Here is a 13,970-nt window from a genome sequence, read left to right as displayed (position 1 = left end):
TCGGTACTTTGTATACACTTGAACATAGAACTCTTATCATTGAATCCCCGGATGGAAAGATTATTATATAAATGTGACTTGGTTGCCCGAAGGTAAAGGGTACCAAGCCCATGTTTTGTTCCCTGCAGTGAGTTCCCTGCAGTGACAAAATCTTTATTTGGGTTCATTTTAGCAACGGCCGTTAATATTGGAGCATCTTGATAATTTGGAGTTGTCAGCGCAAGGCTGTCTCTCCGATTTCAGATGATTCATGTTTTCTGGGTGAGGCTGCACTTGTGTGTGGAAAGCATGTGGCTCAGTTCAGTACTGTTTGAATGGGCACATGCTGTAAACATACTGTGTTTCCATTTTTTATATATTTCTGGCACCAGTGTATTTTGAAAGTGGGTTACATTCAGGACAACTTTTCATAAAGTATGCCGGAAATAACATTTTATGACCAGGATATAATTTAAGAATTGGGAGTTTAATGCCCTCTAAGTTGTTTCCAGGATCGCCCACGGCAAATTTAATTTTAAAATTGGATTCTGCTGAGAGGAAAAAAAAACTTGTTAGAATTGATTTTAAGTTGGTCAAGTTAAAAGGGATTAAATTAAAGAATACTTGATTAAGTTTTGAAGTTTGGGTAACACTTATTCTTAAGTGCACATTAATTGTCTAACTACCTAGCAATACCTGTATGAACAATTGTTACATAGGAACTGCTATGTAATGATGTGGTATTAGGGTTTAGCGTTATAGGTTACTGCACAAGTGTACCAAGGTATAGGGGCGCAACAGGGCAGCTGAAGGTTGTTACCTAAACAATATTAGCATCCACTTACCCCTGGTTCACTTGTGTAATAACCTGCACCTCTAAATCATACCATGCAGATCCTATGTAACTACAATGTAGTTACTACAAGTATTATACTACTAGGTAGTTACAGATAATTACTGTTAACTAGAGGTAAAGTGGGACCAAAGTTTATACTGTTCGCTGCTTACATTTGTCACCAAATTGAAATAAAAGGCATCAGACAAGTGAAGTGCATTTTATTAGCCTAATACAACTGAAACTGACATTCTTAAAGGAGTAGTAAAGGGAGAAATCATGTTTAGCCCTGTTTTAAGGTTACTTATGATCATATACAATGGTTCAGATCTGACATCAAATTCGCCGCAAAGTATGAATCCTGTAGGGTTTTATTGATCATTTTATGAAATCCATTGACTTGGATTGAAGCGACAGTTGTAGATGTGTAGATCAATATGCAGAGGGGATTCAGGAAGTGGAACTACTTACGGTAGCTACTGTTATTGTTTATGTTGCTAGGCTACCTAGTTTGCAGAAGTTTACACCAAGGCTCCGAACCGGTTCAAGGAACAGAAACAAAAAACGAAAACGAACGGTTTTACGAGGAACAGGATCGAAAACGAAATGGTCTTTAATTGTTCCAGAACAGAAACATTAATTAGAAATCTTTAAAACCGTTCTTTGTAGTAGGCCTATATAACTTTATTTGTATTTTTTTAAAGAAAAAAAAGCTGAGCCTTTTCCCGGTTGTATCGTTCCCCCGCGGAATACTGCTACCCGATTGGTTCGTGGAGCGCACGTAGCCGCGCCCTGACACAGAGCCGAAGGCTCTGCTATAACTGTGGGCTCTGCCCTGACTGACATTGAGTCCCTACTGGCTCTCAGAGAACGGCTTTGCCCTCGTGGGCCGTGGCTAGCCTGGCTCGGCTCGCAACAAGTGCGGAACGGTGAACGGAATGTTATTTTTCGTTCAGGAACGGTATGTTGGTGGCGGAACACAAGAACAGAAACGTTAAATATGCTGGTTCTGCTCGGAGCAAACAGATTTAAAAATAATTTCGTTTTTAAGACCTGGTTTACACATGTATGTGCTGCGACTAAATAGTTCTATGCTAAACATTTAAAAAAGCCTTTCCAGATTAACTAGAATCTTACTTAATGGCGAATTATATGTCAGAATGCCAACTAACACCTCAGTGAGTTTCTTGTCTTTGAAATTGAGTTTGACATGTTTTTTGAATGATTTTTCAAGGTGCCCACCCACATCCATTGTATGACCAAAACGGTGGTAGAGCAATTATCACACTTGTCAACTTTTTGATCTTGTATATGATCATAAGTAACCTTAAAGCAGGGCTAAACATGATTTTTCCCTTTACTACTCCTTTAACATAATTTGCATTGTGTGGATTAATCCTGTATGGCATATGGCACATAACATGGCTCACAAAGTCTAGTGTACTACACTGCTACAACTAATCCTTGGTACACTATTTAAAAGGTAGTCTGAGAGAAGCCATGAGTAACTGACTGAACTTGGCAAGATCACATTTCTTCATCAGAAACACACGGTTGCTCTTCTTCAGCGTGTTAGTCTGATCCACTACCATCATCCCCCGGGAGAGCGCCCCCTGCAGCTCCACACGGACAGCGCACTCTATTCTCTCCGTAACCACACTGCTGTCGATGCATGCTGCCACGGCATAGGCGTCATAGGAGACGAAGCCGGGCCCAAAGTACACATCCCTCTTGTTCATCATGGCCTCCCTGGAGTAAGCCCAGCACTTAGAGGTGATTTTCTTCATTAGCCGTGCTGTTGGAGCATCCTGGTTGATCAACTCCTCAAAGAATTCCTACTCAACGCAACACAGACATGAGTTGGTTAATGATTATTGGTGTGCCTGTCTGCACAGGGTGGTGAAGTAAGCAGGTTTATGAGCAATCTCTACTGCCCTCGGCTGGTGTGCAACGGTATTGGTCTAAATCTCTTTCTACGAACGGACACACATGGACACACGTCCCGATGAGGCTGCACCGTTTAAAAGGGTTTTACATAGACCATTTGTAAGAACCCTTAGGAAAGAAATGTTCCTTAATATTCCCAATAGAACCTTTTCAGCTCTGTAAGATGCTTTTTGGAACCATAAAGGGTTATTTCTGAAAAGGGCTCTACAGTATATGAAAATTTATAAAAGGTTGTATATGGAACCTTTTCCCAGAGGTTTCTATTGTTACAAAGGGTTCTATCACTCTTATTTTTAGAGGGTGTCATTCACAGATGTCACTGTTAAAAACCTGTGGTAAGTAGCTAGCTACAGTAAGTGTTGATTTTTTTGCTTACCCATGTAAGTTTATTTCTGCAAGAATATTCCCATGATGCAATGTGTGTTGGGCAGAGGAATTCTTCCAGTACAATGTAGGCAGATTCTGGATCCATCACAAAGTTAAATTCCCCGCATAATGTCACATTTCCTTTCCCTGCAAGGTGAAACAGTGAACATACTGTATGCAAGTCTTCTGGAGATGGTGACAACCTTACTTTGACTGTAATTGCCGATGTTGTAACTGCTGACATTACCTTCCATGTTGCCTCCCATGATGAACAGATCCTTCAATTTTTGAGGGAATGTAGGATCCAACCTGACAGCAAGGGCCAGATTTGTGAGAGGGCCAAGTGCCACCAGAGAGACCTGGAACAGAGTGATGATCAAATCAGTCCAAAGAAAGTAGTGAAATTATTACTTTGCCCACGAGAATACGCCATGAAGATCATAAGTCAGACTATGCACCTACCTGTTTCTCGTTGTCAGACACCAGTCTGATCAAGGCGTTGACGGCATGCTCTCTCTGGATCTTCTCCTTCCACTGCGCATCTCTGTCCACCAGAACATCTCCCAGCCCGTCCGTTCCAAAGTGATCACTGCAGGCCTTGGTGGCCCCAACCAGAGGGCCTGCAGAACCCTGGAAAACTGGGATCTGTGGCAATCATACAACTGCTGCATCATGTGAACAACACTAAGTGGACAGATACATGCCTAACCCTTGTAATAATTGACTAACGGTAAAGATTTTATAAGAAATTGTGTAGCCTTAACCAATGGAATCAGGGGCATAAACTCCAGTTGGGACAGAGGACATGTAGCCTATGTCCCCCCTCATATTTTGAAATTCACATTTTGTAACCTATTCTTTGTATAAGCTTCGTCTTTGAAATCGAGAGTTTAACATGTTTTTGAAAGATTTTTCAAGGTGCCCATCCACATCCATTGTATGACCAAAACGGTGGTAGCGCAATTATCAGACTTTCTCAAAAGTGCTAGTTTTGTCAACGTTTTGATCTGAACCATTGTATATGATCATAACCTTAAAACGGGCTAATTGCATTTTCCCTTTACTACTCCTTTAAGAGACAAAGGTGAGGCAGCAGTCAAAAGTACAAAGTTCGTCCCTCCGACCTGCCCCTAAATTGAATACAGCACAAACTTTAGAGCAGATTTTGGCTGATGGTTAAACACCGACTCACCTGCATTCGTTCACAGACAGAGAGCACGGTCAACACATTCTGACAGACGTTCTCCACCCCCGTGTTCCCGAAGCAGCAAGTGATGCCCAAAACCTGCACGTCCTGAGCTGCCAAGGCCATCATGATGGCCTGGGCATCATCTATGCCACAATCTGTGTCAATGATCATCAGCCTCTTCGCCATGGCGCACGGTATGTGTCCCTGCAAAGGGAGAAAGTAAGCTCTTGATCAAAGTCTCTTGGCAAAGTGCATTGGCAGGGCACTTCAGGATTGGACTGAGGCCATTATGCTAACTTGAGCATATGCGCATTGACATGAATCATTGACGGGCTTTACAGTTGAAACGGCTATATGTGTGCATCAGAATCAGAAGGGTATGTTTATAGTTTTGCAACTTAAAACCAGTGGTAAGCTAAAACGGCAGTCGTGTTGAAAGTGGTGTCCGTGCCTCACCTGAGAAAGTTGTTTGACTAAACTTCACTGCACCCTGTGACCGCAACGCAGACGCACTAAACGCCTACGTAACTGTCTCGCTGTGATTGGTTAAGGATGGTTGGCTAAAGCAGGCATAACTGTAAGGTTACATATTTGGATAAATGTAGCATTTCCTTGTATATATGAGGATGGTAGAAGCTAGTATATCGAAACAATTTTGTATAAGTCATGCGCGGTTTGTGATCAAATCATGGCCCCATGCATTAGAGAATAACAAACAATGTTGTTGGAAACACATATTTAGCACCCCTATTTATATCATGGTACAGCCCCGTCAATGCCGTGCAGCGGAAGAAGATCCGAGACGTCTGAAATTCAGCATCCCATCGTCTGGTTATCTTGCTTGGAAACTGATATCTGGTGAATGCGTAGCGCTTTTTAACTGTCTGTCTCGATGTAATATCAGCGAATCAATGCAAGGTATGTTTAACATATACATGGACCACGTTATCAATTTGATATGCATACGTGTTTGATTGCCTCACCCGTGTGTGTCATCAAAGCCAGTCCTGTGTGCACCGAGTTGACAGGTCATCTGAAATGGTTGTCGTCAGATAATCTGACTTGATGAGGAGTAGAATTCCTGCCAGCTCCTGTTATTTTTCCCTGCAACCCTAGTATAACAGGGGTGATCTTGACATAAGATAAAGTCACTCCCACCTTGAGAGCTGCTAGTAGGCTACTGTAGGTACACACCCCATCAGGTGTGCACCCTTCTACAGCTCATGTTGTGGTGGGTTGAATTGTTTACGTTACATTCCGTGTGAAAGACATTGCTGTACAATCAGAATTGTTTATTATTGAGCTCATATCATGTTGCACAATGAAAATGCCTTTAACATGGACTCCTACTGTCAATACTATAGTGCAGGCTAGCCCTGATCAATGTTGTTTGTCTCTCCTCTGCAGAGTAGACAACCCTTCCCTCTTAAACAGATATAACTTAGGCCTTCACTTCAAACAAAAAATTCTCCCTTTCAACATCCAAGTGTTCTGTCCAATGCCTAACAATGCAGAAGGCCAAGAAGCGAACCAATCTGGGCCCAGTGAGCAGGCCCGGCCACAGCAGCCCCCCACCAGAGAGGATGAGCGCAGCCCGTTGGGTTCCCTCACACGGGACTCCCAGAGGGCCCGCCGGGCTTCCAGCGCAGAGCTGAGGCTGCCATGGACCTGCCCTGTCACTCACTCGAGAGAGAAGTTCTATACCGTCTGCTCCGATTACGCTCTCCTCAACCAGGCCGCCGCCGTCTACCGGCCCGCCAGCACCACCCGGGAAGCAGCCCCCAGCAAGCAGGACGGCGTAGCCCCCTTTGTCAAGTCCAACACCAGCGACTTCTCACCGGTTCCACCCAGGAGCCCCGACGAGGCTTTAGACGAGGACTGTGACATGGAGGAGGTGCTGTCCAGCAACGGCAAACCAATCTTGGCGTGGGAGATTGACACGACTGACTTCAATGCTGTGCTAACTCGAAAAACTAGGACAAGTAAGCGACATCATCATACAGTGTTCGTTTCTAATTCACTGCGAATATTACTGAGGGAACAGCCTAGACTGATTGGAGGCAGAAAGGCACATGATATCGTATCTTTTTATTCTGCTGCGAGAACTGCCAGAAATATGAGAACTGACCATCTGCTCCTCATGACACTTGCAGTTACATCAGAGATGTTCAGAGGGCAGGGATGATGAGTCGATGCGCTTGATGAAATCCATCTCATTGTTCCATCGTCACTGCTGAATCATCCACTAGACTAAATCTAATTGATGTATTTTAGTTTTAAGAACAAAGGGGGATTGGCACAGCAGATGTGGGCCCTACGTAACATATTTTGATAACCAACATGTCAGTGTCCGGTGTTAATGTACTGAGATCCAGAGATACTGCTGCTGAATTAAATGAAATGCTTTTTTATCGCTGTGGTAAGGTATAACAGGCCACACAAAACCACTCTCTAATTTTATGTCTTCTCTCTAGGCAACGGAAAGAAATTCAGTTCAAAGAAGATGAAGTCTTCAGACAGAGCCAGCAGGAATCTGCAAGATGTTCCTTCACATGCCTCACTAGAGGACATCAAACAGAGGAAAGTTCTGGATCTCAGAAGATGGTAATGCTGAGCTTGTTGTCCTAATAATTGAAATGATGATGAAGCAGATTGGTTAATTGATTTAATTTACTGGACAACTTACACAACACATTCAGCCAAAGCATCATGGTACATTAAAATAAACTGTCATGGTGACATATCCTCCTAGACATCCTAAAACATCTTTAGTTATATAATAATCAATTCAAAGCCTTTCTCTCCGTGCTGTAGGTATTGCATGAGCCGCCCTCAGTACAAGACGTCATGTGGAATCTCCTCATTGGTGTCCTGTTGGAACTTCCTGTACAGCACACTTGGAGCAGGGAGGTATGTTAGAGTTGCCCCTTTTGTTATTACATTACATAAATACACTTCATACTTTCCTGCTTGATTAATGCGGGAGTAAGATGCTTGGAACAACAATTGCATGTGTTGTTTATGTTTTCAGTCTTCCACCCATCTCACAAGAGGAGGCCCTGCATATTTTAGGGTACCAGCCTCCTTTCGAGGAGATCAAGTTTGGCCCTTTCACAGGGAACGCCACTCTGATGCGGTACTGGGAAATCCTCTCCACTTTATTCACTCTCCTAATTTTCCCTGAAAACAATGTCCATATACACGTCTGAGTGTTTTCACCCTGTTTAAACAGATGGTTCCGGCAAATTAATGACAACTTCAGAGTCCGTGGATGCTCCTATATTCTATACAAACCCCATGGGAAACACAAGACAGCAGGAGAAACTGGTGAGCAGTAGACATCTAACCACGGTTATCTCAAACTGGATGTGGGCTTAGTGAACAGTGCTAATTAATGGCTACCTGTGAACTTTCTTTTAGCTGAGGGGGCATTGTTGAAGTTAACCCAGGGACTGAAGGATGAATCCATGGCTTACATTTACCATTGCCAGAACCACTACTTTTGTCCTGTAGGCTTTGAAGCAACCCCCTTCAAGGCAGCTAAGGCCTACAGGTGAGTTCTGATCTGTCTGTTTTACTTGTCTCAGAAGGTCATGTATAGGATTGATAAGATGACACAATTTATTTTTACCGGTATGTTGAATTGTAATATTTCATTTGCAGAATCCATGTGTTTTCTTGTTTTGTTTTTTTTCAAGGGGAACGCTACCAACAAATGAAACGGAGCACTGGATTCTCATTGGTGAACCAAGCAGGAAAAATCCTGCTATTCACTGTAAAAAGTAGGTGAAATCTCAATCTGCATGTTTTTTGTAAGACGCTAGCTATTTATTTTTATTTTTTTTACTGTTGTTTCATTGTGCTCATGTCCATTTTAGATGGTTGGATATTGTCACAGATCTCAACACACAAAACCCAGAGTACCTTGATATTCGCCACACAGAGAGGGGTATCCAGTACCGTAAAACCAAAAAGGTACAGTTCACTCAACACGCATCATTTTACTCATACCATTTAGTTGTTTTACCGTTGCTGTTTGAGTCCTGTCATGCTACCATAGAAACCTCTGTTTCTGTGCCAGGTGGGAGGGAACCTGCACTGCCTCATTGCCTTCCAGAGGTTCAACTGGCAGAAGCTGGGCCCCTGGGCCCTGAACCTGGAGAACCTGCGACACGACCTCCACCACCAGGGCCCCGACAGGGCCCAGGGAAGCTCCGCCGAGAGCTCAGAGGACAAGACCTCCAGCTCTGCCAAGCACCTGGCTCGTATCAGTCACTCGCACAGCACAGGGAACCAGAAGGAGGTGGCATGGAAACGCCTGTCCAACACCTCTGAGCACAGACACAGGAGCTCCCCAGAGAGCGACCTGGAGGAGGACGTCACCGACTGAAACTCATCATGCTGTTCTTATTAAGATATCAGGAGTTCTGAGATGCTGACGGTTCTCAATTTAAACCCACAAAAGTTGAGAAAACGTCTTACAGTATGTAAACCATGTTTTAGAACCATCTAGACTTAATTAGCTGCACATGGATTTTCTGGATTATTCTAAATTACTAAATAATATGACGCTGTGCAACAAGAACCACAAGTCTTTTTAGTGTGTATTGCATTTAAAATTTCAGCATTGTTTGTAAGACCACTATTAATAACAACATTGTTGAATTTAAAATGCAAGACGTAAAAAAAAAAAAACATCCTTGTATACATATTAAAATCAAGATGTGTGGTGTTTGAAAATGTGACTGACATGCAGTGACTAGTAAAATGCTGTCCAGTAAACCAACCCAGTGGCTGTGAGAGCAGCTGACATACCGCGATGCCCCTGTGAACCCTGTGGTGAGAAACGCAAACGCCATCTGTTCCTAATGACCTGCCCGAGCTGGAGAGGAGAGAAATATCAGGAATGAATAAGAGAGAATGAGAGTGAGTGAGTTTTTTATGTTGGTATTAATGGACGTCTGATCTAAGAAAGGATCCAAAAAGATAGGATTGCATGTTTGCTTTCATATTCTGTGTATGGCCTCAATGTGTTGTTCCACCTCTGATGAGCGTATGCGAGCCATGTCTTCACTGATCCCAACTCTGCTGTAAATGTGTCATTAATGTGGATTTGATTTTTTTTTTTTTTTTTTTATAAATTAAGATTTCTATAAACACTACAAGCTTTAAATAAAGTGGCTTTATTTGGCAATTAATTTATCGTTGCATCAGTAGACTGAACTGTGCTGTCAGGGTTGATGTGTGCGACTGTATCGCAGTAGGAGTTTGTATTCACATTTGAAAAGATACAAACACTGCTTTTATCACAGTGATTTGCACATACTTTCAATCAGACAGTCATGGGGTACGTGTCTCCAGATTTCCTCGTAGCCATTGGCTTAACTCTGCTATTTGAGCAGGGCTGATACGACAGCACCCTCCTGTTGAGGAACAAAAGATTGGAAACAAAGAGTCAGTACACAAAGATGCCTGAGTATTCATGATATGAAAATATTTGGGCTTCTAGGCTTACCTATCAATGACGCGCCCTGTTTCACCCACTCAACACTCAGCTCTGCGATGGATTCCCTCTTCTTTGATGTTCTCCACCTTAACACAAGAGGGTTGGTAGAGGTTTGTTAAGTAAACAGTGATATTCATGTCATATATTTCCAGGTGTATTTGGGTACGTCCAGCCTCTAGTTACGCAGCCAATCAAAATGCAAATCCTAGAACCTGAATACTTGGATCTATGCGGAGGATGGCCACGCGAGACGTGGTATTACAGTTCATACAGTACCAGGAGTGAGACTGCTGTGATTTTGTCAGACTCACCCAGACTCTACATCCCACTCCTCCCCGCTGTTGGGGTACGCCACCCAGCAGAAGTCTGGGCTTTTCTGTGCGCTGGCCGAGTCCAGCAGGGGCTTGACCAGGGCTGGGGAGCAGCAGTTGACTCCGACAGCCACCACCTGTCTAGATCTCCTGGCCACCTGGACAGCCTCAGTGAAGGCTCTGCCATCGGACACACACCTCTCGTCCTGTGTGTGTGTGTGTGTGTGTCAGTATTACATTTCAAATTAGTGTTTGTCCCCTATGTCTCATATGCAGCATGTAGACAGTACGCTGTCGCACTCTTTTCAGGTAACTGATAACTTAAAAAATAATCAACCAAAAACTAGTTAATCATGAGCTACAAGGGTAAGAATTACCTTACAGGAGAAGGAGAGCCAGGCCACTGCGTTGGGAAACTCCCTCAGCAGCTCCACAAGGGCCTCGGCCTCTTTGACACTCGGGACGGTCTCCATGGCGATGACATCGGCTCCCGCCGCGACCAGGCAACGGATCTGAGGCCGATGCCAAGCCTTCAGCTCCTGGACAACAGGAGTAAGACACGTCACCGTCCACCCCACTAACTGCTGTTGAATCTGTTGGGTATGTTTAAGGTGATGAATGTGTTATAATATCACATAATGTCTATCGGACTCAGAGCCTTTCTCTCAGTGGTGTAATGGTGACTGAATAAGTGGGTGTACCATAAAAGCTAAGAAATGTTAGTTTTAGTTAAAAAGTGGGTATGCTGTGTCAATGGAAAAAGACCCATACCTCTACACTGACTACACTACTGCCCTCACCTCAATGCTCATCTCCTTTGCGTAGGCTCCTGTGTACTCAGAACCATCGAGCAGAAACGCCCCGTAAGGCCCAAGAGAGCCCGCCACCTTAGGAGCCTTCCGGTCTTAGAAAACAAGACAAAATGTCAGGTGAAACACTTATGTCATTATTACACCTACCTACAAAACCTAGCGCTGCCACATCACAAAATAATAATAATAACTTTATGAAGACACCAACCACCCCCAGCTGCCACCTGTTCACACCATCTCACTGGAGAGATGGAAGATGGCTGAGCATAAGGACCGCGAAGGAGAGATTCCACTACAGCTTCTTTCCTGATGCGGTGCACAAACTCAACAACCAACCGCTGCAGTAGACTGACAGTGACCCTGGTCAGTTCCCCCCCATGACCCCTCTGCCTGGACAGTCCCTCCCTTCAATAGTGATGTATTAACTTAAGCAGAAACTCACCTGGTGAAGGATTATCAGTTATGAACTGTTTTACTGCCTCTCTGGCTAGATGTACTCCTGACATCATCAGCTCGCTGGCCTCATCAGAGGTCATGTCCAGATGTCTAATGAATCCCTCAATGCTTGCCTGGTATGTGGCTGTTGTGATAACATCAGCACCACTACAGAGGAACCTAAGGAAAGAAGCAGAGCCTCTCAGTAGATGAGGGAAATGGAATATCCATTATATCAACAAAACTATATTATTCTTCAGATTTTTTAAAACTCACCTAGAATGAGCATCTTTCACAGCCTGTGGATTAATATGCAATATTCTTGCACTCCACAAAGGATCACCCTGTGCAAAATACATGGAAAGAGGTCATGCATGATGCAGACCTGCAAACTCCCGAGAGTGAAAAAGGTGACAGATCCGAACCCAAGTTATGGTAGGGGGGTCCGGGGGCATCCTACATTTTTAGTGATTTTAATATGCAAATGACGCTTTTTGGAGTGTAATATATATAATTTCTGTGTGCGAGTAGGCATACATGGCTCTTGCGAGGCGCATAATATATCCATCCCAATTACAACCCCAAATACAATTATGTAGATATCCAGATTCACAGTTGAAACATTTTAATCAGAATTTCAATGTTTCTTTTTCCCTAAAAAGAGAGAACAGATATCTCATAAAAAGTTGGTTATTTACTTAAGCAACCAAACAATTACTTTTTTACACATTATTCTCCCTGTTGCCTCTCAAAAAAAGACAACCAACCTCCATTGCCTGAAATGCAGGAAAGAATGAGACAGGGAGACATGATATCTTTTAGGGATGCTCCGATCTGATTTTTTTGGGCCGATACCGATCACCGAATATTTTCCTCAGGATCGGCCGATACCGATACCGATTTATAAAAAAAAAAAAGACAAAAAACGACTTCTCCTCTTAGAATGGTCTTACCCATATTATTGTATCGATATGATGACACTGTCTTTGCTTGCATATTTTTAGATTAAGGTTGCCCATTATTATCACTTATAACTGATGAATAGGCCCTCCAAATATTATTCTGTATATATCAGATTCAGTAGACTTCATACTTCAGTATACAGTATACCATTCGGACCAATGCCAAGTGAGTAAAAAAAGAGTTTTTTGTTGAGTAATTGTTTTCCGTGACCTTTATTTTGGAATTCCTTGAAAGAAAGCTACCGCACATAAGTTTCGTTTCTGCTTGAAGGGCAACTAGTAGTGTCCTCTATCCTAATTTTAAACCGCAAAAATATCCAAACTACAGCTGATCAGAGATTTCGTTAACAAGTGATTAGCAGCAGCAGCTTTGGAGATATTTGGGCTGTATGAAAAAACGCTGTATGAGGAGATCCTGGGAGAAAACTCGCGCAATTGGAGTGGATGTTGGACGCTGTTGACATGACGTTTACGTTATTCACCTGGAGATCAAGCAACGTTACATCCAACAACAGGATCTGTATTTATACCCTCGTCTGCTGTGGCTAGTCACTATTTCACGTTCTGAATTGACCCACCACTCTATAACATTTAGCTTGTAGCATCCAAGTTTGTACTTATATCTATGCCAAGCTAACCAGTTAGTATTATCCAATACGGTTTATTCTAGCCTGAACATCAAACGCAGTCACTCTCCCCTCACCCCCTTTTTGGAAAACTCCCCGGATCTGCACGATTCATATGAATGACCCAATTCAATTGACACAAAAAACGGCGATTGTAGCCGAAAGGCGACTAGTTTGCAGGTATGATGAGGACATATGGTAGCCTACTGTAGGCTACTTGCCCGGATAGCTGGCTGCAGCCCATAATAACTAGCCTAATTTAAGAACAGTCGCCCATCTGAAGAGATACGCAACGAGATACGTTAATTTACCTGTAGTTTAAAACCTGTTGCCTCTAGTTCCGTTGCTAATCCACCATCCAAAACAAGTAGTTCCTCATTCATCCAAGATGCTTCATGAAGTGCCATGCTCGCTGACAAGCATTACAGGCTACTTCTTGGCATAAATGTGAGTTAACTAACGCTACGCGTAGTGGTCAATAGAGCATGAGATGTGGGCTTGTCTGGTAAATCCGTTCTCTTAATACATCCATGGGTAAATCAGCCACCTTTGCACTGCACCCTCAACCCATGGATGCCTCAACCATAACAACACGGACTTCCGGTATCTTATTTTCCAAGTATTTCAAAATAAAAGTGAGGCCAAACAATCGTACATTTTTTGAGTGAGAACGTGTAAACGCTTTAAATCACAAATACGGCACACAAAAGTTTAATGATAGCAAGACGTTTGGAATATTATTTTAAAAATCAAACTCTCCATTTAATTCCAAATTCACCAAAATCAATTGGTCACCTAGATTATTATTGCAAGATGCTTATGGTATTGTTTCTCCATCTTTGTTTGTCAAATTGTTCGTCGATCGCAATGTGAGAATGATTCAGGGCAGACGTGAAGTGAGAGGAATCAGAATATATAAGAAAAAGTTCATGTTTTTATAGCGTGGCGTTTGTTTCTTCCATTATATCGCTAGATGGCAATGTTGGTCTGATTGAATTGCTG

General features: G+C 42.9%; 3 protein-coding genes across 6 annotated transcripts; 1 reads left to right on the top strand and 2 right to left on the bottom strand.

Annotated features, from left to right (window-relative positions):
* Positions 1-1,061: 1,061 nt before the first annotated feature.
* LOC311314455 (inosine-uridine preferring nucleoside hydrolase) lies at positions 1,062-4,819 on the bottom strand. Its single transcript, XM_084444812.1, has 6 exons — positions 4,773-4,819; positions 4,320-4,520; positions 3,590-3,772; positions 3,375-3,486; positions 3,138-3,274; positions 1,062-2,649 (listed from the first exon to the last, which is right to left on the bottom strand). Exons 2-6 carry the CDS (start codon positions 4,500-4,502, stop codon positions 2,287-2,289), a joined length of 978 nt encoding a protein of 325 aa, XP_084300938.1. The 5' UTR covers positions 4,503-4,520; positions 4,773-4,819; the 3' UTR covers positions 1,062-2,286.
* A 282-nt stretch (positions 4,820-5,101) lies between these two features.
* Positions 5,102-8,722, top strand: LOC311314453 (basic immunoglobulin-like variable motif-containing protein). 3 transcript variants are annotated; one of them, XM_084444808.1, is made up of 10 exons: positions 5,102-5,234; positions 5,724-6,298; positions 6,791-6,920; positions 7,131-7,226; positions 7,348-7,452; positions 7,549-7,643; positions 7,737-7,869; positions 8,015-8,098; positions 8,195-8,291; positions 8,398-8,722. In XM_084444808.1, the coding sequence occupies exons 2-10, from the start codon at positions 5,815-5,817 to the stop codon at positions 8,704-8,706; spliced, it is 1,533 nt and encodes a 510-aa protein (XP_084300934.1). In that variant the 5' UTR covers positions 5,102-5,234; positions 5,724-5,814; the 3' UTR covers positions 8,707-8,722. The 3 variants fall into 3 exon arrangements, with proteins under 3 accessions (XP_084300934.1, XP_084300935.1, XP_084300936.1); XM_084444809.1 differs by having other exon boundaries at positions 5,143-5,174; XM_084444810.1 differs by having other exon boundaries at positions 5,171-5,234; positions 5,831-6,298.
* Positions 8,723-9,150: 428 nt separating this feature from the next.
* LOC311314456 (homocysteine S-methyltransferase YbgG) lies at positions 9,151-13,517 on the bottom strand. 2 transcript variants are annotated; one of them, XM_084444814.1, is made up of 9 exons: positions 13,280-13,517; positions 11,657-11,724; positions 11,388-11,560; positions 10,934-11,037; positions 10,511-10,672; positions 10,134-10,339; positions 9,832-9,908; positions 9,643-9,739; positions 9,151-9,198 (listed from the first exon to the last, which is right to left on the bottom strand). In XM_084444814.1, exons 1-8 carry the CDS (start codon positions 13,373-13,375, stop codon positions 9,657-9,659), a joined length of 969 nt encoding a protein of 322 aa, XP_084300940.1. In that variant the 5' UTR covers positions 13,376-13,517; the 3' UTR covers positions 9,151-9,198; positions 9,643-9,656. The 2 variants fall into 2 exon arrangements, with proteins under 2 accessions (XP_084300940.1, XP_084300939.1); XM_084444813.1 differs by lacking the exon at positions 9,151-9,198 and having other exon boundaries at positions 9,526-9,739.
* Between the last annotated feature and the right edge of the window lie 453 nt (positions 13,518-13,970).

This window comes from Borostomias antarcticus, assembly GCF_949987555.1.
Source record: "Borostomias antarcticus genome assembly, chromosome: 10".
Taxonomy (NCBI): domain Eukaryota; kingdom Metazoa; phylum Chordata; class Actinopteri; order Stomiiformes; family Stomiidae; genus Borostomias; species Borostomias antarcticus.
Note: the sequence above shows the minus strand (reverse complement) of the source record. Positions and strands in the feature narration are given on the sequence as shown.

Coding starts and splice junctions, on each gene's coding strand:
- LOC311314455 (XM_084444812.1), bottom strand. CDS start 4,502: ATGGCGAAGAGGCTGATGATCATTGACACAGATTGTGGCATAGATGAT. Junction 3,275..3,374: donor CATGGGAGGCAACATGGAAG/GTAATGTCAGCA, acceptor TTCACCTTGCAG/GGAAAGGAAATGTGACATTA. Junction 2,650..3,137: donor GCAGAAATAAACTTACATGG/GTAAGCAAAAAA, acceptor TGCGTTGAGTAG/GAATTCTTTGAGGAGTTGAT.
- LOC311314453 (XM_084444808.1), top strand. CDS start 5,815: ATGCCTAACAATGCAGAAGGCCAAGAAGCGAACCAATCTGGGCCCAGT. Junction 7,453..7,548: donor GGGAACGCCACTCTGATGCG/GTACTGGGAAAT, acceptor CTGTTTAAACAG/ATGGTTCCGGCAAATTAATG. Junction 7,870..8,014: donor AAGGCAGCTAAGGCCTACAG/GTGAGTTCTGAT, acceptor TTTTTTTTCAAG/GGGAACGCTACCAACAAATG.
- LOC311314456 (XM_084444814.1), bottom strand. CDS start 13,375: ATGGCACTTCATGAAGCATCTTGGATGAATGAGGAACTACTTGTTTTG. Junction 11,038..11,387: donor AACTGATAATCCTTCACCAG/GTGAGTTTCTGC, acceptor TTGTTTTCTAAG/ACCGGAAGGCTCCTAAGGTG. Junction 10,673..10,933: donor CAAAGGAGATGAGCATTGAG/GTGAGGGCAGTA, acceptor CCTGTTGTCCAG/GAGCTGAAGGCTTGGCATCG.